This window comes from Neopsephotus bourkii, unplaced genomic scaffold, assembly GCF_033783945.1.
Source record: "Neopsephotus bourkii isolate Nb327-2 ecotype Australia unplaced genomic scaffold, CSIRO-AGI_Nbou_v1 NB_1783, whole genome shotgun sequence".
NCBI lineage: Eukaryota > Metazoa > Chordata > Aves > Psittaciformes > Psittacidae > Neopsephotus > Neopsephotus bourkii.
In genome coordinates this window covers 658,328-680,385 of record NW_026902257.1, presented here as the reverse complement: position 1 = coordinate 680,385, position 22,058 = coordinate 658,328, and the positions used below count along the sequence as shown (strand labels likewise).

General features: G+C 38.4%; 1 protein-coding gene across 2 annotated transcripts; it reads left to right on the top strand.

Moving 5' to 3' along the window:
* The first annotated feature begins 326 nt into the window (after nucleotides 1-326).
* On the top strand, nucleotides 327-21,434 carry ANXA11 (annexin A11). 2 transcript variants are annotated; one of them, XM_061380042.1, is made up of 15 exons: nucleotides 338-444; nucleotides 7,101-7,161; nucleotides 8,335-8,447; nucleotides 9,785-10,162; nucleotides 10,706-10,793; nucleotides 11,178-11,272; nucleotides 11,719-11,832; nucleotides 13,326-13,416; nucleotides 13,538-13,617; nucleotides 13,768-13,824; nucleotides 14,735-14,828; nucleotides 15,581-15,676; nucleotides 18,231-18,289; nucleotides 18,478-18,600; nucleotides 21,188-21,434. In XM_061380042.1, the coding sequence occupies exons 2-15, from the start codon at nucleotides 7,110-7,112 to the stop codon at nucleotides 21,245-21,247; spliced, it is 1,500 nt and encodes a 499-aa protein (XP_061236026.1). In that variant the 5' UTR covers nucleotides 338-444; nucleotides 7,101-7,109; the 3' UTR covers nucleotides 21,248-21,434. The 2 variants fall into 2 exon arrangements, with proteins under 2 accessions (XP_061236027.1, XP_061236026.1); XM_061380043.1 differs by lacking the exons at nucleotides 18,231-18,289; nucleotides 18,478-18,600; nucleotides 21,188-21,434 and adding an exon at nucleotides 17,194-17,800 and having other exon boundaries at nucleotides 327-444.
* The last annotated feature ends 624 nt before the right edge of the window (nucleotides 21,435-22,058 follow it).

The following is a 22,058-nucleotide window of genomic DNA, read 5'->3' as shown; positions in this document are numbered from 1 at the left end:
CACTTATTTTTCAGTAATAAGCTTTTAACAACTAAAGCTTGCTGATCCCATGCATGAACTGGTTTTGTACACCATAGTCTTGGTTTCTCTTAACTTTGTTTATGGTGGTTGTGAAATATCTGGCTTTCTAGTTTACTACACTAAAGTGGTCCATCCTTGTGCAAGTCAGTTCCTGGAAAGAATTAATCCATCAGCTGCACATCAGTATTTCTGTATAGACAAGGATGAATGAAGTGTGTCCACTTGCTCACTGATGAGTAATCATCTTCTAGCATTGCTAGACAGCTGTGTGTGTAAGCCCTTCAGTGTGTAGAAAGCATGAAAGCTGTCAACTTTAAGAAAAAGTTAACGTATTTGCACACTTGTATTTACCTCTTTTTCAGCTGGGGAGGCCCAAGGCTGTCAGCCTGGTGCAGAGCATAGAGGTTTTGTGAGCAACATAAGGTAAGTCCAAAGAGTTTTTTAACCTAGGGTCCTGTGTGGGTGCTGTAAGAGTGCCTTTCTTTGTGCAGTTGTCACTTGAACAGCTTGGTGTTATTCACCTTTTTCTGCAGCCCGAGCAATGTAAATGTAGGAAGTACTGGCACAGGGCCTAATGGAAAAGTTTCATTATCCTTTTGCTCCTCCATAGGTCTGGGGAATGCTGGAGCTCTCCACATTTGTAGCAGGGCCACTGCTGGCTCTGCATTTCAGGCTTGGGCATAGCAGCTAATTAAAAATTGATGGCATGAAATGAACAGTTGGGTATTTTTCTAGTAACTGGTTTAGAGTACTGAATCTTACTCTATTGCTTTAGTTCTGTAGGATTTTCCAGGGTGTACTTTGTGAAATCGGGTAATTGTTATTTACCCATTCTGACTTGTACTGATGATGTAAAAGTTTGTTCTTACATGGTAGAACTTAAAATAGATGAATATAAATACCTGAGCCATTAGTCAGTTGAGAACATGATTCAGACTATTTATAGGATGACTGTTTTTTTGCAGCAAATTATTTTTTATGCCAAGTTATGAGTAGAAAAACATCATTCTATTATTTCTTCAAATATAAACCTATTCCAGTATTATTTCTTGCTTATTGTGTTGTTAGGAAACTCCTTATCTGTGTTTTCATTTATGTTTTAACTGTCTGTATTGTAAATATTCTGAAGAGAACATTGCAAGAGTCGATTTGAGTCGAAGCAGAGCAGGAATCCAAAGTGAAGTTAACCTTCTGGAATTAACTCATGTTTTTGCTGCATGTGGATCTTCAGAGTCCATGTAACTCAATAAAGTTCACTGGGATTTGTTGCTTGTGGTCCTATATATAGGACCTATTATACAAACCCCAAAAGGTCTGTGATATTCCTAAAAAAGTTACAGATGCTGAATGTATGCTGTATGCCTGGGGAATAAATGTTTAGCTACTCAAGCAGGATCTTAACAATGAAGTGCTGCCACTGAGTGGTAAGACTGTACTACCTTTTTCCCCCCTCTCTCCTGCTGTCTGCTTGGTTTGGACCACTAACGCAAAGGTCAAAACCAAGCCCATAAGTATGCTTCATTCTGTTCAGCCGTTTGCCATCTCTGTGGTTCAGTGCTGGTGAATGGTGTTACATTGCCATCTCCAGCAGACCAAGGTCCAGCAACTAAAATATGAGGTTGGCCTGCTTTCCCTTTCAAATTTTGACCCTCTGTGAAGGATGTGGGTCTTGAGTTGTTGAGGAGAATACGCTTGAGCTGGCATGAGTGTGTCTCGTGAAGGAGACAAGGAGGCTGGTTATTGGAGCTTTTGGTGCCTATTTGCTCCTCTGGCATGGCAAATGCTGGTTATTGTTACTAGGTATTTAAGGAATTTCATCATGAAGTGGCTTATTTGCCTGTTACATCAGAATTGTCCTTTGTAGGTTTCTGAGGTCTTAGTTGAATGGGGTGTAATTTTCGTTTTGCTTTCTTACTAGCCAATGAAAGGTATTAGTTGTAGGTCAGAGTGAGTCGTCTCGTAAATTCCATGTGGACTAGATGATATCAGAGGAGGAAGGGAAGCTCAGTCTACTAAATTACTTTTTTCGTAGTCAAAGGCAAGGCAGGGAGTCACATACATAAAAAACTCAATGGAAAACCAAATTACAGGGCTTTTTGTCTGTCAGGACGGAAAATATTACATCTGGTGCAGGAGAGAACAGCTAAGCTGCAGTGCTTAAGTCAAAGGTAAATCTTGCTCAGGCTGGTACAATATTGGTTAGCTAGCATGATGCTGACTGTGGCTTGCTCTTGTCTTGTAAAAGCACAGTGGTGGATGACTCAGCTCACCTCTGATAAAAATCCGCAGCATATTGTAAGGTGACAAATTCTCTTCTGCTTTCTTGCTTTCACAATCAGGGATCGGTCTTGGAGCAGGTTCCGGAATTTATAGCTTTAGGCAGCCTTTTGTAGTACATCCTGGTAATTAACTTGGAGGGAGGAGTAAAGGCCAAAGGTTAATTTTACTCAGTGTTCCCTGGGAAACAGGCATAATTAAACAGATTATTTTGAACAAATATAGGTCATGGTCTTTTCATCCTTTTTTTTACCCTCAAATTATTGGACCTTGACATAGCTGGAGCCTGAACAACAGCCACTAAAAAAAATCCAGGGATGGGTATGAATGTAGCTGCTGAGCTTATTTCTATTGCACCTTGAAACAGAATTTTTCTGTCAGTCTTAAGATTTTATTCTTTACTTTTGCCATGTTAGTGTAATGTGTATTTTTATTATAAGTATTTCCACTTGTCATTTTCTGATGTGCTGTGACTAAGAGGAGCTTATTTTAAGATTCCCATTGAAAGCATATTGTGTATTTAATCTCTTATGAACAGGTCTGTTCTCTCCTAGCTGCCAAAGCAACAGGAAAATGCTGCCTGAGCAGTTCATGGTTTGCAATGTAAATTGAGATAGCAATGTCCATTACAGGAGTAAAAACCTCGGATCTTTATTTAGAGTTTTGAGGTGGACCTCCAGAGTGGGAATGGGGAGAGGACTTTAACAGTCTTTGTTCTGTATTTCCTTCAGGGCACTCCCTCTTTCTGTGTGTGGTTTGGTGATTTGGATTTTTTTTTTTTCTTCTCTTATGTGCAACTTTTTTCATGGCTGAGCAAACACAGATCTTGCTGTTCCTGTATCCTTCCACACAGTATTTATATAGCAGGGTGGACTTGTGCATGTTCTGTTCCTGGCCTGTGTTACCACTTCGTTGTCAGCAGGCAAATGCTGCTCATCATCAACAATTTTAGTAAAATGCTATGGATGTAGCAGAAGAAATTTGGGAAGATAGGCTTATAAGATGAAATAGAGACAAGGTTATGGGAATGGTTGGGAAAGTTAACTTAGAGGAGTAAATATTTGCAAAGTTAGAGAAATGGCCAACAGAGCCTTGATGAAGTAGAGAAGAGGTAGTGATGAGGGAAGTTTTTGAATATAAGAAGTCAGTGTGGTTTTGGATCAAACCAGTGTGGGAAAATTTCCCCTTGGAAAAGTCCTGGATAAATGCAGCATTTGAAAGAAGCAAGTGGAATATTTTTATGTATATATAGTAACATTTTTTCAGATTGCCAATGAAGTTAGCCATTATTTCTCAACTTCAGCTTTAATTTCCAAAAGGCTCTTTCACTTTTTTCCTTTCCCAATTTGAAAGGAATGTTCTACATAGGATTAAAAGCAAACATACTAACCCTGCTAAGAAAAATGCCTATTCCATTGCTCCCCGCTCTCTACCACAGGAAAAAACAAACAAACAAAACCAAAACCCCACGCCTTTCTGCCTTAAGTTTGTACATAGAGTCTATTGAAGGGCATCTTATCATTTTTGGGGCAGTATCCTGTCATTATTGTATTTATACAAGCTAAAATGAAACAATTATGGTTGCATATGATAAAAAATAATAATTTAAATGCTGTAATAATTTGTTGACATTATCTGTATTAAGAATGTGGGTTTTCTTGTTTGTTTTTTAATATCTTGAGTAGCAATCTTTTTTATTCTTTATTTTAGTACCATGGCTGCGTTTATTGCATAAATCAAGTTACCAATGTAGTGAGGCTCTGAAGCGCCCAGCTGCCTTCTCTGCCTTTTGGTTGACTTTTTGTTTTGGTGATGATGGGGTTGTTTAGTGATTGGTTTGGGTGTGTTTATTTTCCTGGGCTCTCCCACTTCTGTGCATTCGTACATTCCCAGAGGCAGTGGGGGAGCAGAGCTGGCAGCATGGGCATCAGGCTGAGCCACTTCTCTGCTGCATGCCTATGACATCCCAACACGTGGCTGGGGCCTGATGGCTCCCTCCTGCAGTCAAACATGCAAACTGTTAAGAGCATGAAGCATCAGGAGGGTGGAAGCTGCCTTCTCTTTTTCCGTTAGAGGGGGAGAATACGTGTTTTGCTTTCAGCTGTAACCAGAAGCGTTGGTTTTGATTTTTGGCCTCAAGAGCTTGGAGTCTTAATGGTCCTTGGGTGAGTAACAGCAGGCATTGCCTCCAGCCGTTATGATTCCCTTGGGATAGCAATATCTTGCAAGTGCTGTTTGTATGTGTTTTACAACCTGAGTTTGTATCTATTTTAATAAAATGTTTAGCTTTACCATGCTTATGTTTGAGTTGCAATGAAGTGCAGTGTCTTTTTGAAGATGTTCAGGCTGGGACATTGTCTCTCTTAGAGAGTTGAAGAAGATCCGAGGTAGCTGCTACTGTATCTTCATGCTGTCGATGTTAGTGAATATTCAAAAGTAAAAATTCATTGTTTTGCTCAACAGTGGATGGCAGGGATGAACCAGCAGAGACTGTTCCCCAAGATTTAGCTTTAACATTGTAAAGTGGACACAGATAGGAACCAAATCTTACTGTAGGATACGCATTGGGGAATAATGCACCTGGAAAAGTAAGTTCGCTCTCACTGGTGACTGCTGTGTATGCTGTTTGCCCTCCCTTATGTATATTGCACAAGTAATTGTATGCTGGGTTTGGTGCTACAGGTTTTAGCACTGTGTTTGCATTTGAAAAATTCGAAAAATTCCACAGAGCTTAGTCATGTAGAGAAGTGCTTGTATAATCAAAAGCTTGTCTCTTCATCTATAGCAGCTGATCCGATGCTACTTCTTACAGCAGGCTCTTCTCTCTCAAGTGGAAGAGTGACAGTTTTGTAGGTAGTGGTGTTATTTTGAACTTTCAAGAATCCACTCTGGAACATTAGGTTTTTCTTAATGTGGCCCTGTGTGGAGGTGGTAAAATAAATGCTAGCAACAGCCTATTCTAGAACTCCTAGATAGACTGCAGCGAAGGATCTCATTGAAAACCAAAGCTGAAGAGAATGTGGGAAAAACATTTACTGTGTTGTGGAGAGCATCTTTTAACCATCTGTTACAATATAAAAATTTCTATGAGCTAGATATAACCTGGTTATGAACGGTGTCATGTGAGCTGAGCTGTAGTCTGTTCTTTCACTTGAATATGCAGAGTTGGGCCAAGATGGTTTTGAGTGGCTTTGATTTCCCAGGACCTTTCTTGAGGTTTAAATGTGGCTCTTTGTGATTGACAGTTTACTGATTTAATGCCCGATTCTGTAAAATGTCAGCAAGTTTCCCAGCTGTGTGTCCTGCTTGGCCTCACATGCGGGGCTGGGTGAATTGTTAAATCCGTTACACCCATCAGAAAAGGGGGTAATGGTTATACCTGTGCCTGACCCCACCTTGCACTTTGGTTTGTATTATGAATGAGTATGAACAAATGGCATAAATGGAAGGGCAGTGCTTAAATTTACATGCACAGAAATAATTATTTTCCTGTTAAAAGCATCCTTTATTTACTGATAAAGGAGTTTTTATACTGAGAAACTGCTCATTTATGTTAGACGCTTTAAATACTGGAGTAGAAGTAAGGTAGGGGTTTTAGTTACAGTCTGCTCTGTTCATTGCAGTTCTTGTTCATTCATTTCTCTCTCTTTAAATCTAAATGAGTACATGCAGCGTGTACTCCAAAGAGTTTTTAAATAAATGAAAGATTTCCTTTAAGAACATTGAAGATTTTCCTTTAAGAAAAAGAAAAAAAAAATATTTTCCAATTCATCTGTTGCTATGCAAAAGAGCCGTGCAAACCAGAAAGGGAAGTTTAGCATGATACTGCAAAATGATAACAGTCCCACGAAAACAGCATCCCCCACAACCCAAACCAAACCTAAAACAAAACTTCACAGCTGAAATCCAAAACACAGCAAAGTGAGCCAAGTGCATAAGGTAGTGCTTTAGGGGAAAGAAAGGAAAGGGATACTCTTTGCACAGCAGTTTAAAAATAGACTGAGAATTGTCACTAAAGATAGCTTTGAGAAAATTAAGACTGATTGTCCTTCATCTGGAACAATCTCCCTTTAGTTACTTTGACCATTCTTCCTGATAATTATTAGGTTTAAAAATGAGGCTTAATGAGTTCTGGAAATTAAGTTTTGTTTTGTCCTTCTTGTAGCTTTCCTTTTTGACCTTCACTTCTGTTTTGGAGCTAATGACTTTGTGCACTACTGTGCTGACAAAGGCACTATCCACGTATTTGTTCTGGTCCTTTCAGTAAACCTTTCAGTAAACCTTTTGTACTTTATGGCAATGCTGTAACCATGAGGTGTAGCCCTACTCCTTACTCTGACCTTGCACTTTTGCATACATTTGCACTTAAGTGCCTTCTAACAGTTACCATAAAATTACTCAATTGAAGATGTGGCTTGTTTGTCAGATGATTTTTTACTCTTGATTAAGAAGACTATTCTGTATAGGTTATAAACTTCTGGAGACTATAATAGCATGATGAAGTAAGCATTTTCAAGTAATACATTCTTAACAATATAATAGACTGAGTCATAAGTAGTAAGTGAAACAAATAAAAAAAATAGTCTGAGGAGTGACTCTCCAACTGCTGAGACACCTCAATGTGTTTATTGGTCCAGCAGAAGGTAATAGGAGGAGATTTCCCAGGGAAATGCCTGTGCCACTTGGGCAAAGTATATATACATTTTGGGAATTGGCTACTGCAAACATGTTGCCTGTTAATTTTGTATGGTGTAATTAGGGAGGCATTACTGAAGGTAACTGTATCACACATAACTTTTCAGATCTTTGCGATGAGTTACCCTGGCTATCCCCCAGCGGGTGGATATCCATCAGCAGCCCCAGGTAAGTTGTTTAGATGAAGTAGATGTTAAACAGCTGTGGTGGTCCTATCTGGAGTGGAAAGATGGCATGGATGAAGAAGGAGACTGGAGGCTTTTCATGAGTTACCAAAACTTTCTGTACTCTCTTGTTAAATCCTGTTTTATCGTGGGTGGGGATTCTGGGTGCTCTACCATGTGCTCATACGAAGTCCATTTTCATTCATCTCAGATGAAGCACACAGCACTAAGGCATAGTCATAATTTGGCCAAAATCAATAAATGTCAGCCTTGTTAGTACTGCTTCTTAAAGACAGCTGGTGAGAAAAAATGAGTTTGGAAAGAAATTGGTCACGCAATTTAAGAACATATTCAACAAAAAAGTAAGGCTTTAATGATGACATTCCTAATTCACTGTTCTTAGGCAGATGGTTGTATATGGAAGGGAGAGGGCTGGTGAAAGGTGTATCAATTATAATAATATAAAGCTGAAGCCTGGTATCAGGGTGAACTTCACAGTTGTCAGCAATGAACTTCAGAGTTATTGGTATTGTTGGCAGAAAGAAAGGACTGGAGTCGTGGGTGTGCTGAAATGTGGAGTTAGGCAAGTGAACTCAGGAAGGGGAAGCAGTGTACTGTGAGAAGCCAGACTAGCCTGGGAGGATAAATCCAGTTTCTCCACAGGATTTATCCTCCCAGAACATCTCTCTGAATGTTCTGGCTTAGTTAGACTGCTGTGCAGAGAAGACTGTATTGCTGTGTGCAGCCGAGTTTTGTAATCTAGGTATCTGTGAATGTATTGTATCATGCTCTGTAGGTATCTAATATTAGTAGCCTAAAAAGAATTAATATAATGTTCCTATTGGAATACCCAGACAAATTTCTAGATTAAGAGAAAGTACTCTTTAATCAAAACATGATGTTTACAGTATTAACTCTTGAGTGTTAACCTTGAAATATGCTTAGGGTTGTTTTAAATGAGAACTTTATAGATTCAACAGTAACTAATGTGGTTAGAAATATCGAGTGAGGTTTCTCTTTATATAATTATTGCACTGCTACCCTTCACCTCTTCAGTTGAGTTTCCTTCTCCCAAATTGCCAGTGTTGAACAGACTTTATATTAGAAATGTAAGTAGTGAAGAATGAGTTTTAAAAGGTTTAGTTTCTTGTTTCAGGACAGCTGTGTTTGATTTCAGGTAGCAGTCCTTGGGGTGGTGCTGCTTGTCCACCTTTAAATCCACCTCCAATTGGTCTAGAAAATGTGGCTGGCTATGCCACTCAGTTCAATCCCAACTACATGGCTGGAATGGTGAGTTTTCTTTCATTTAGTGTACTTTACTGTGACTTCCTTAAGTGCAAGATGTGTTTCTGGCATTGTCACTGAGAGGTTTATCACTTGAGTTCTGTGCTTTTATGTCTAGTCTGTTTAGGTATTGAGAATTCAATATCATCTATTGAAGAAAATGATTACCACAAGCTATTCCTTTACTTTAGGAAATGAGATCAGTAGTTAAATGTTGATTTAAGAGCCTAACTTCAAAAGTCATGGGTATAAAAGTAATATAACTATTTATAAATATATAAATATAACAGGAATAGGAGACACCTAGTGTCCATTGTCAACATATTCATGTTGACAAATACAGTCCGGATTTTGCCTATTACCTGGGTTTTGGCCAGTCTTTATAAGGAACAAGGCTGTGCAATTTGAGATATCCATGGCTCATCCCTGAAAAGAATATGGGATCAGCTGTCTCCTACAAGCACTGATGTTTAACAGATGGCAGTAAAAACCTTCTACATTGATTGAAGAAAATGCAGACATTTCCAGTGTGACTTTTTGCATAGAGTAGAAGTAAGTGACACTTCTGACAACTTAGTCTTCAGAAAGCTGTTATGCTGCATAACAAATACACAGTTTGTAGGAAGACATTTGCATTACAGATGCCTTTCTGATGCAGATCACATTAAGTGATTTGGCAGCCAGCAGTCAAACTGAGCAATAAATTACGTAGGGTGTGCAGTGCAGTATCTGCAGCAACTAGCTTCTGTGGTCACTGCAGTCATCAAATGTCAGTCTCTCTGATTCCCCTATAGAAGAGGATCTGAGTATGTCGTGGAAGGTGGTATTGCATGTGGAGTGGAGTATCTTTGTGGCAGTTTTCTGCCAAGTCCAGAATCTTGCTCTTTGTAAACTAACTACTAATGCATCTAGTGCAGCCAGGGATAGCTTGTAGTAAATCCCTGCACTCAGATGATGCTGTGGTCATATAAGACGGCCATGGACAGAGAAGGGATAAGCAGTTTTGTGTTGCTGGGATTAATTGGTGTAAGTTCTTAGAATAAGAGGTGGTGGCTATTGGTGCTGTTCTGTGTGAGTGGTATGTCATGCTGGATGCAATGGCAGGTATGTGACTGTTGGTTCTTCATGTATGGAAGCCGATGATTACAGTAAAGCGAGAGTCAATGGAACATGGGTTTTTTTTCACATCTTGTATGCTAGTAAGACATAAATGCAAAGTTTTTTGCAGATTCAGAGCTGCCTATCTGTGTTGGAGGGGGTAGGTTGTATTGTATTAAGCCCATTAGTGAATCTCTACTGTTTGTATACCTTCCTACCTTTTGCTTTATTGTCTGTCATTGCAGGCATCCAATCTGGCAGGGACCTTTGGTGGAACATACGTACCACAAGGCGTATATCCTTCAACACCTGGAGGTTATCCCCCAGTCCCTCCAGGTGGCTTTGGGCAACCACCATCAGGACAACAGCCTGCTTATGGAGGGTATCCTCCACCTGGAGGAAATCCACCATCAGGAATGCCATCTTATCCAGGATACCCAGGTGGCCCTGCACCAGGCCAGCCCACACCACCACCTACGAACTATCCAGGACAACCACCAGCAACTTACCCAGGGCAGCAGCCCATGCCAAATTATCCACCAGGCCCAGCTGTGAATCCATCTGTGAATCCATCTGTGCCCTCTTACGGAGTACGTACAGCACCTACAATCCCTTCTGTAACAGTAAGAGCATCAGTGCTGCTGTTTTGAGATGTGATCGTATATGTGTTTCTCCACATTTTTTTTTTGTATATGAATATAAACTAGCTATAAAATTGAAAGAAAAAAAAAAAACACAAAACCAAAACCCATGAAAAGAAATTTGTCTAAAGAGATAGGTACTTTCCTAATGGAAGCAATATAGGCTCAGGGTTTGAAATAAATGCTGGTTTACCATATTGCCCAAGAAGAAAGGTTTGATGTGAATTCAAATGTAGTGAAATTTGCCTTCCCTAACTTAAGAAAGTATTGCCAGTTGTATATACAGTTTCATCAAAACTTAAATTAATTGGACAACATATTTATATCAGTGAATGTTCAAGACCTTGCATTTTCTCATAATTTGTAAACAGAAATTCCAAATTGTTTCAGGTAGGGTTTTTTTGAGTTTTCTCTGTTACTTCTCTAATGTGAAGAAAATTGGTTCTAGTGGTCATTTTTACTATGTAGCAAAACAGTCTTTAGCTGATTAGCATTAACATGCAACTCAACTTTGTCTTATTTTAGCATGTAAACCGAGGCACAATCACTGAGGCACCAGGATTTGATCCTCTGAAGGATGCAGAAGTCTTAAGGAAGGCCATGAAAGGATTAGGTGAGCAGTCTTTTTTTCATATAAAAGAAGGGTTGCAGCTTTGATTCAGCACTGAGCTTTCTATATTGTTATGTATGTACTGAGTGGGTTAGTTTATGTGTGGTTGTCCTTGATAATCAGAAGAATTATTCATTTAGGCATAAACAACATCATGAGTTTGGTATTTGGCCTTGAGCTTGGTTTCTTTTTGTATTTGTACTGTGTTTGTGACTGGGAGTAGAGCTTGATGTTCTGTGGTCATACACAAGAATAGATACTGTAGATGAATTAAAAGCATACATGTCCTTTAGATGGCTTTAGACGAGATAGGGTCAAATGAAAACATAAAGTTGAGTCATGACATGACATGCATGCTCATTCTGTGGTGTCTGTGTGTGTGTATAGGAACTGATGAACAGGCGATTATAGATTGTCTTGGAAGTCGCTCAAACAAGCAACGGCAACAGATCATCCTGTCCTTCAAAACAGCTTATGGAAAGGTAAATACATCATAAGAACCGAAGGAAGAAGAAGTAAGAGCCTTCATTCCTTCACTGGAAGTTAGAAGACTTAGTGTTTGGAAAAAAAGATTGAAAGTTGCCTAAGGGAAAGAAGATTCACAGATCATAGCCTGTTTAGGGTTCTGCTTTTACTTATTCTTGACTTTTTCATGCAGTGTTTCAAATGAAATACATAAAGCAATTTCTTTGCTAAATGGTTCCTTTAACTCTTTGATCTGCTCAGTCAATTTAATTGGATCTTAGTTACCTAGATGTACATGTTACCTTATGCTGGGTTTAGTGTTGTTAAGTGGAATAGCTTTATTTGGAGATACATTATTGATACTTATGCATAAAGAATTCTGATTAAAATTCACAGTTTTGGTCCTTACTATGTCAGCTTTGGTCTTTATGCAACTTTTTTCCCTGTTTTTACTTCTTACTAGGATTTGATCAAGGATCTGAAGTCTGAGCTATCAGGTAACTTTGAGAAGACAATCTTAGCAATGATGAAGACACCTGTCATGCTTGATGCTTATGAAATCAAGGAAGCTATAAAGGTTTGTGTAGGAGATATAAGTTTAGAAGATAGAGGAAATAGTTGAGCTGATAAAATTTTGGTAGTCATTTAAAAGCTTGGATTTACCTCCCCTCCTCTCTCTCCTGATATTGAACCCACTGCTTGTCTGACCTGTACACCATTTCATGGAGTTACATGATGGTAAAATTGAGAAATATTATTTCCATAGGTTAAGGATAAGACTATCTGATAGGTTTATGTTGTAACAAAAATATATTAGTAAATAAATACACACAAAAAAACAGGCAGAAATGGAGTTCTAACACTCTCTACAGTTCATTTATTACATAATCTTGAATAAGCCACTGAGGCAGCCATATTCTAAGCCAGCCACTGCATCTTTATTTCTGGGGTTTTGCTTTGAACAGTGATGGAACTGGTTATGACAATGCTCAACTTACAGTTGACAGTGACTTTACAGTCAGTGCTCGAGAATAGCTCAGTAAACTATGCTCATAAAGATTTTGGAAAGGTGTATATTTTTGTACTTATTTTTATCTTTTCCCTCAGCTCAAAAGCATATTTTCCTAGCCCATGCTGAACATCTTCTAAAATACTACAGAAATACCTGAAGGGGCTTATAAGGATGCTGGGGAGGGACTATTCATCAGGGATTGTAGTAATAGGACAAGAGGTAACAGGTTAAAACTTAAACAGGGGAAGTTTAGATTGGATATAAAGAAGAAGTTCTTTCCTGTTAGGGTGGTGAGGCACTGGAATGGGTTGCCCAGGAAAGCTGTGAATGGTCCATCCCTGGCGGTGTTCAAGGCCAGGTTGGACAGAGCCTTGGGTGACATGGTTTAGTGAGAGATGTCCCTGCCCATGGCAGGGAGGCTGGAACTGGATGATCTTAAGGTCCTTTCCAACCCTAACTATTCTATGATTCTGTGATTGTATACTTCCTCTTTAAAACAGTGAAACTTATTTTATATACATTTAGGGGTTTTTAAACATTTAGGATTTTTATTTTAAAGATAATGAAACATTTGTATTTCAAGATAATGTTTAAAGGAAGGTGAAATGAATATTTAAATTTCCGAGTCAATACATATATTTACATGTTCTTTGGCCACAATTTTCAAGTAGCTAAGAGGATGAAATAATATTAACTTCATTATAATTGCCACTGTTATTTATTAGTGAATGAAATTTACCTATTAGAATTAAAATCACTGATAATGGTAGAAAAAAATGATTCTTAAAAAGCCTGAAATCTGGGGTGAAGTATGACATTTTAGAATGTTTTGTTTTCATAATTATTTTAATTATCTATTCAATTTGTGTCTTTAATACATATTTGTCTTGGAAATATGTTTTAAGTAACATTTAAACTACTTGCTTTGACTTCCTGTGTAAAAAGATTATATTTTGAGTTGTATTTTGTTGTTTAATTTTATTCCATTTGTTTTATACTAGGTTGTGAAATTAAGACAAGACTCTGAAGTGTGTTTTTTTCCTTATGCTTTCTTTCAGGGCATTGGGACAGATGAAGATTGTCTCATTGAAATCTTAGCTTCTCGCAGTAATGAGCATATTCAGGAACTCAACAGGGTCTACAAAGCAGGTTAGATTTATTATAGTTCCATTACAGATTTCTTCCTTTTCTTCTTAATCACTGGCTGTAAACATAAAGTTAGAAAATGAGCAGGGTTGTATGATGATTGGTGACTCTGTGTCTCTTCCAGAATTTAAGAAAACTCTGGAGGAAGCAATAAAAAGTGATACTTCTGGACACTTTCAGAGGCTTTTGATTTCGCTTTCTCAGGTATTTGCATGCTGGTATTTTGGAGTTGGGTTTTGTGTGTGTGTTTGAAGATGGCTGTTTTTTTTTAATAAAAGAAAATTAAAAAACAAAAAAAAAGGGGAAAAAAATGCACCCACCAAGTAACACTTCTGTATCTTCAAATTCTTTCAGGGAAACAGAGATGAAAGTACAAGTGTTGACATGGCTCTTGTCCAAAAAGATGTGCAGGTCAGTAGAAGTTCCTCATCATTTTTAAGTATAGTCAACTCAATACATTGAAATTTGACTGTGTGGTTTCTGCTTATTCCTAGTTTTGGTCACCTTGTGAGTTCTGTTGTAGTGCTTATGTTTCAGTGGGTGGATGTGATATGAAAGGCCCTGACATAGCAGCAGAGCCATGTAGCTCCATTACAGAGATATAAGTTCTCGGAAATAGAGTCCATAGGGTTTTTTTTTAATCTCTCATTCTGTCAGCTATCTGACTTTTCCATGTTTTGGGTGGCTCCATTGTGCTGCTTTTTAAGGGAATAGATCAAAGAGTTTTGAGGATTAAAAGGGTTTTCATCAAATTTTAATGTATTCAACACCTGCATTAGCCTTTGCCTGCTATTTAAGGAACTCTGGATTTCTGCAGCAAATAAAGCAATTGGACTCAGTAACCCAGTTAATTTTTTTGCATGTTCCATTTCACCGTATAGCAAAGAGGAAAACCCTGGATTGTTTCAGCACAGTACTGCAACATAAATAGTAATGTGCTTAGCTTTCTACATATTATGCCTTAGCAAGAGATGAGAATGTCCCAGAGCACACCTAGAGGAGTAGGGGAAAAAGGTAGACATAAGCCCTCTTAGGAAGAACAATTTTCAGATACCTTTTAAACAATTTTCCCTTCTTCAGTAGTCTGGAGCTCTTGGGTTTGAACATTTACATATCAGTAAGCTAGAAAGACTGCAAGCATAGCATATATCGGGAAGGTTAGAACTAGCTGCTACTTATTACTTCCTTCTGTTTTCCAGCAGTACATAGAGTAAGAACTAAATATAAAAGGAGAAGCTGTAAGGAAGCAGATCTGTAACTCAGCTTTTCAAGCGTTGCTGCTTTTCTGAGTAATGAAGTGTGAATTCCCTTCTGTGTTTAGGAGCTATATGCAGCTGGAGAGAACCGTCTAGGAACTGATGAATCCAAATTCAATGCCATTTTGTGTGCAAGAAGCAGGGCCCACCTCAGAGCGGGTAATGGTGTCCCCTACATAAATAGTAACTTGATTCTGTTATATGTGATGATATAAATGTACAACAGTGGTCTGTGTTTGAATTTTCCCCCGTCTGTAAAATGAATGTAATGATACCTCAATGGAAAGCAGCATAAATTCTGCTGAGGGGAAAAATACGCAAGAGCTGAATGTTATAATAGTCTTTTTTAAGTATCAGAGCAGGTAGAGGTCATCCTTGTTCAAATGTTTCTCTGATAAAAGAATTGAAAAACTAAGATTGTTTCAATTTTGCATGCTTGTGTGTGCACAAGACACTTGAAATCATTCCTTTCCCCTCTTACTTGCTAGTGACTAGGTGTTACATCGGTCTGTATAGTAACGCTGGAGGTGTTTTAGTAACTGTAGAAATGTACTACATACTGAGGCAGTTACGTAGAGAGGAAAGGGATGGGGTGTGTGTGAGAACCTGGATGTTTTCTTAATTTTATTGACACCCAGAGCTTTCCTAGAACAGTTTTTGCTGTTTGCCTTACAGTGATTTATTGGTCTAGCCCTTTAAAAATGAGGACAGCACCAGACAAGCTAGAAGGAGCACAGCGACATGTAAATGGAACAGTATGGGTGATAAAATAGTATTAGTCTTTTGAGATGTTAAAACTTGAGTATACTGTAGTATCTAGTTGAGAAGTGTGATTGAAATGAAGCCATCCAGCATGCACCAGTGCCACCTCTTTTTGAGAGGCTGACTCCTGAAATCTTTCCCATTAACAGTCTTCAGTGAGTACCAGAGGATGTGTAACCGGGACATCGAGAAAAGCATATGCCGTGAAATGTCTGGAGACCTGGAAAAGGGCATGCTGGCAGTAGGTAGGTGTTGGTTTAGCAAGTTCATTCCTGGTATTCCGCTACAACTGGCTTAGGTGGTGACTCTAGCTAAGGATGTTCTTAGTAATAATTCTTAGTAATAATTCTAGTTTTATGCATTTTATTTTGAACTTTCTATGAAGGTGCCTGGGGTTAGTAAAGCAGGGCACTTAATTCGTCTCATAATGACAGATGAAACTTTCACTTCAGACAGCTGCAGAATTTAAATTTCATACATTAAAGTAGGGAAAGGATTATTAACTGTACTTGGCATTATTTTCAGAAGTGATGAGAGCTTGTACCAACTGCTGAGTCAGTGAGAACGGAATATTTGGGACAGCTTTGGAAAACAAGCAGAATACAGACATCAACCCTCTAATTAGTTACCTCTACTTCTTTTTACTAGAAAGAAAACTTAAATTTGATTGTAAAGGGGTAATTTTTTCCACATTTCCTTTTTGTGGTTAGAGCTTTGTTAAGTGCCTTCAGTACTTTTGAAGAGTAAAGTCTCTTACCTCAAGTTTACTGTTATCCTTGGGAAGGTAGTCATTAGTGTTCATGAGGTTGGCACAAGGTCTCAAATTGTGCAGTACTCCTATTTGGAGTGTTTTATTCTCCATAAAATTGTGAACCTCTTTCTCTCTTCTTTTGTCTCATGTTTCTTAGACAAGACTGCTTCTTTACATCTCCATTTATTTTTCTGTTTATTACTGTGAATTTACTGTGATATCTATTGCTGCTGTTTTAAAAGTGGTGTTCTTTGTTTTTGAATATCATAGTGACTGGAAAAGTGATGTAACAAAAACAACAACAAAACAAAACAAAGAAACAAAAACTCCCCCCGAGAAATCCCAAAACATGCTTGTGTCATTTGGGAAACAAGATGGGAGAGGATATTTGGCTCAACCACAACAGATATTTTTCATGGAGTTTTGTAACAAAATCTTGCAAAATGGGAATGAATTACAAAAGCCACATTTTCTTCAGTCCTGAGCTATGTAACCATTTTTCTTACTCTGCTTGGCCAGGCTGTCACTATAGTAGCCCTTTAATTAACTACACTGGGTCCAGCTCTGTTGGTGTGACAGGTTCACTGATCTTTTCCAGCCTTCAGAACTTGTCACCTCAGAAAGTATTGTTAGAAAACAAATGTTAGGGAGAATAAATATTTCCCAGTGTCTGTAGGAAAAGGTCACCCCAGCAAGGAGAATGTGTTATCACTTTGACTTCACGGAGCTCTGCAGTCATTTTTCAGATCCCATGTAGATACAGGTTCAGAATTGGGAATGTAGCGTACAAATAAGTCAATAATCTTTTGAGTTATTCCCTGAACAAATCTTTTATTGAATAGATTTTAGTTTGGTGGTTTTATTTATATGTGTATATATATGTATATATGTATACACACACATATATATATGTATCATTTGGTGGTAGCATCATTTGTTCTATGAACTTTATTTTCAGAAAAGACAAAAAGGTTTTCTAATTGAAAATATTTAATTTTGCTTTCTTTAAAGCTTTCTGGATTGTGCAACTGGTAACTTACAATAACATCTTCAAACATCTTAAAGTGCAAGTGTGTTGTTTTAGCTAAATGCAGTGGTAGAGAAACATGCATTTCATTTGTCATTCGTTTTTGAGTTGTATTATACATATCATTGAGAATTGTGTGTGGTGAACTACTACCTCTCATCTACATTTTCCTACTCAGAGAAGTACTTTTTCCTATCTAAAATATGGGTTGCCGTGAAATATATATTTAGGTTTACCTGTTTCGTTTCATGCTGATTTTATGTAATAGCTTAAGATAACTTTTTGTGCTATAAAATATAGGAAAGGTGTGGTTTGTTTTCTGTGTAGTTTGCCACAGATTGCATGATTATGTGCTTGTAACCAACATAGGATCAATTTATAGATTTTAAATCTGATGAGTGATGGAGGATTCTTTCATTATCCTGATTAACATGACAGTAATTTGATTTAGATTTTGCTCTTTCAGATTTCTAATGAACTGTTCTAAGTAAGTATAAAATCCAGTCATTACTAAATAAGCAGGTTAAGAATTTTTCAGGAGTCCTGGTGAACTTGATGGCTAAAAAAAATAATTGTGATTAGCTTTAAAATAAGGTTAGGTTTCTGTTGTAGGTGGCTTCCCAACTTGTATTAGGGCAGGACTTAATTTTGTCATACGTTGTAGATGCATGGGCTAAAAATTCTTAAATTAGGAAAAAGCCTGGGACACTATTATTTGTTCCTTCAAGCCATCTGTCCCCTCCCATCCCTTCTTTTCCCTTGAGAGGCAAGAATCTGGTCATTATGGCTGGCTCACACTAGATGGTTTCTAGTGATGGAAAAGTTTCCTTTGGGCTATGTTGTAGGTTCTTTAACTTTATTGCAGCTACTGTTTGGATTAAAAATCATTTTGGTGACTAACTGAAGGATTGGAAACTGCATTGTATGGAGTTTATGTTTGTTTAAAATTAAACCATGTAACTATTTAGGATAATGATTGAGGGAGAATACCTGATTTCTATAATGCTGTTTGTTTTTGCAGTTAAGTGCCTCAAGAACACACCAGCTTTTTTTGCGGAGAGATTACAGAAGGCTATGAAGGTAGGTCCCTGTGACAGAATACATAAACATATAGTGTGGTGAGGTTTTGGTGTTTTTTTGGGGGGGGGATTTTATTTGTTGGTTTGTTTGGGGGCTTTAATGCTTGTACAGCTTATTGGAATTAATTGTTCAGCTGAAGCATTTCCGCACATTATTAATACATTATATTGTTGTTTTGTTTGTTTCAGGGAGCAGGAACAAAAGACAGAACTCTGATTCGAATTATGGTATCACGCAGCGAGGTTGACCTGCTGGACATACGTGCAGAATACAAGAGGATGTATGGCAGATCCCTCTATGCAGACATCACTGTAAGTCTTGGAGATTTTATTTTCCCTCAAGTGACATCCTTTCTGCTAGTAGAACATGCATACTTACACTGAATAGCTATTAACAGCACTGAGTGTAGCTGGCTATGTTTGGTTTGCTGCATTTGTCAGGGGAATGGAAGCTGAAGTGCCAGAGAACAGACAGTGCTTGCTTTTGTGTGGGGGCTAGAGGAGCTAGAGATGGGAAGGAAGCCAACAGAGAAGGAAGGAAAGAAAAATAGGTCCAGAGGGATTTCAGAGATCTGGTTTTAAGCTTGGTTTCTGTTGCAATCTCTGTATATGATCTTGTAGAAACCACTAAGTCCTCCTGATAACAGTGGTGCTCTACCTCATGTATGTGTTGAAAGAGTGTAAAGCTCCTAATGCACTTTTAAAAGATTGCCTCCTCTTTCTCTTGAAAGTGCAAGATCTTGGAAATAGCCTAAACTTCACATTCATTAGCAATTAGTCAGTCAACCCTATTACTGCTATTGGCAGCTGTAACAACAGTCAAGAGGATGCCTGGCCAATGCGGAGGGTAATAAAAGCTGCAGGAGAGTAAGTAGTGCACCTTCATTGATCTTGTAACGAAGGTGACAAATCTGTTAAGTCTCTATTCCTTCTGCTGATGGCACTGGGGCTGCACCAAAAAGTCTTGGTGTGAGTTTTCTGCCAGTGACTCTACGGTCTTTCTGCCAGTGTGCCACAGAGGGTCATCTAGCAGAAGCTTTTTCCAAGCGTATAAATGAGGAGTGAAGATGTGCTTCTACTACAGAAGTTGTGCCCTGGAACCACCAATGTGAGAGTAAAAAACAGTGAGACATCGGTGGAAAAGCTGTAGTCCTTCCCCTCTCCCCATTTTTTTTCCTTTACTCCTTTACCCTCCCGCCAGCTTTTTTTAGTATCTTTTGTGCTGGCATTAAAATAATTATACCATTCAGGAACAGGCCATACCCATTTAATGGGCTGAACTTCCTCAGAACTTGGTGTCATGGTTTAATCCCAGCCAGACAGCTTGTTCACCCACTCCCCCCCCGTTCTTGCCCTCCTGCTGCTCCTGGAGGGATGGGGAGGAGAATCAGAAAGAATGCAACTCCCACGGGTTGAGATAAGAACAGTTTAGTAACTAAGGTATAACACAAATCACTACTGCTACCACAAATAATAATGATAAAGGAAATAACAAGGGAAGAGAATACAACACCTCATCACCAGGTGACTGATTAGTCGCCCCCCCAGCCTGACCAAGCACCAACCGATACCTCCTCCAGCCCTGCAGTCCACCTAGCCCTTCTGGGTAACTCTCCATTACCTCCAGGGTATGACATGCTGTGGTATGGAATACCTCTTTGGTCAGTTTGGGTCAGGTGTCCTGTCTCTGCTTTCTCCTGGCTTCCCCTCCTCCCTGGCAGAGCATGAGGCTCACAGAGTCCTTGGCCAAACCAAAATATCATTGTTTTCAGCTCTGTTCCCAACCCAAAAGTCAAAACACAGCACTGCACCAGCTACCAAGAAGGAGAAAAATGACTGCTGCTGCTAAACCGAGGACACTTGGTTTCAGTAAATATGGGCATGCATGGGCAGTTATGTTGATCTATGTAAATTGTAGCTCTTATTTTTGTTTTGTTTGATTTTTCCAACATCCTTGGGAAGAAAGTTCGTTCTTCTCTCGCGCGCGTGTGTGTAGGGAGACAGCAGTTCTTTCCTTTCAGTGCATATATAAACAGGAATGTTTCACATTTTGCAGGTTGTGCTTTACACATGCACAGGATTTATCCTGATCTTTGAAGTGTCTCATAGTTCCTATTGTAATAATTTTGCTTTGGATAGTTTTCAGTTATACCTGATAATGACAGATGAGATAAATGCATGAGCAGAAACTGTTCTGTGAAAAGGATTGGCAAGCCTCATCGGCCAAAACTAGTAAATGAGTAGCTCCCAGGAGCACTTTTTACTCACAAGAGCATCAGGCAAAAACTCGGGGCCTTTTGCGATTAATTGCATGTTTGTGCATTTATCCATGTTGATTTTCACTGCCCACAGCATGAAAGAGTTGTTCTCTAATTGTGGGAAATACCCGAACTCTTATATCCCTTGATATCAGGGCCTTGTTTTAAAGTTTGATTATAGTACAGAGGAAACTTTCAGTTGCTCCCTCTGGAAAAATATCGACATGTCAAGGAAAATGACTTCTGTATTAACTTTTCTGTATTTTCATACCTTTTTTTTTTTTTCCTGGAACACAGCTTTTCAGTGAGGTTTTTGGGTTTTTTTGTTGTTGTTTTTTTTTTTTAATTGTACTATTCCCAAGTAGTTGAACCTGTATACTGAATTCAGCTTGCTAAAGAAATGTATTTCTATGTACGCATTCAGTTCCAGTTGTGAAAGGAGCAGATTTTACTGTGTACTTGTATTAGAGTGGTTTCCAGTTCATAGGCTTTTAAATTACTTTTTTAAAGAGGATAATAATTGCTTTCTTTCAACCCTGGCTTCATCTCTTTTGGTTGTTGATGTTATGTTTAGGATGCTAATGTTTCCTCTACTTCAAAACAGAAGCCTTCAACTTTTCTTCTTCTGGGTTCCTTTTCAGGGTGATACTTCAGGAGATTACCGGAAAATCCTACTCAAGTTGTGTGGTGGAAATGACTAAATGGAGCTTTGAGCTTTTCTTTAAAAAAAAGCTGCTGTTTTCATGGCTGTACTTTAAAGCATCTTTTTTTCTCTAGAAGTAAATATGTAATGACCTGTTTCTCCTACAGCAATTACATCTTTAAAGAAAATATTGCCTACATTTTCAGTTCAAAAATAGTAGGTAATAAATGCCAAGAAAAAAATACTTAGCAAGCTTATGTGCCATCTGCTCAGGACTCTGTATAGTACTCTCAGCAATCCTTGAATGACAGGTTGTCATTTCTTTCTTGCTTATATTATGCTGAAATAGTATTTGTTTTATGGAAAAAAAAGTCACAGTTCTATGATTTAAGCTTTATTTTGTATGAACAGTCATGTCATTTTAATGCACGTTTTATATATATATTGTATGCAGAGTTGGATTCATGCTTGCCGACTGCCTGATATGTGGAGAGAACAGCCTTAGGTTTTGTGTCTAGTTAAGACTGTCTTAAAGAACTTTTGTCAACTCCTTTTTTCTTTCCTTGGTTGTTTTTAAGGAAGATGTGTTCCACATTTCATTCTCACAAGGGCAACTCTCACAAGGCAGTAGTAATGTTCACAGTAGTAGAGATTCTATGTTAATGTTTTCAGGTTTTGGATTGTGCCTTAAATATATGTATGTAAGAAGATTATGAAATTAAAGCTATCTTCTCTTTGCAGACTATGCTTTTTAGTGTTGATGTTGATTTATCTGTGAGTGATGACTGAGTGTGACACACAAGTTTTCTGCTTGAACCCACAGAATTACTCAGATAGTTGTGTGACAAGAGCCTGGGACTTGTGTGCTG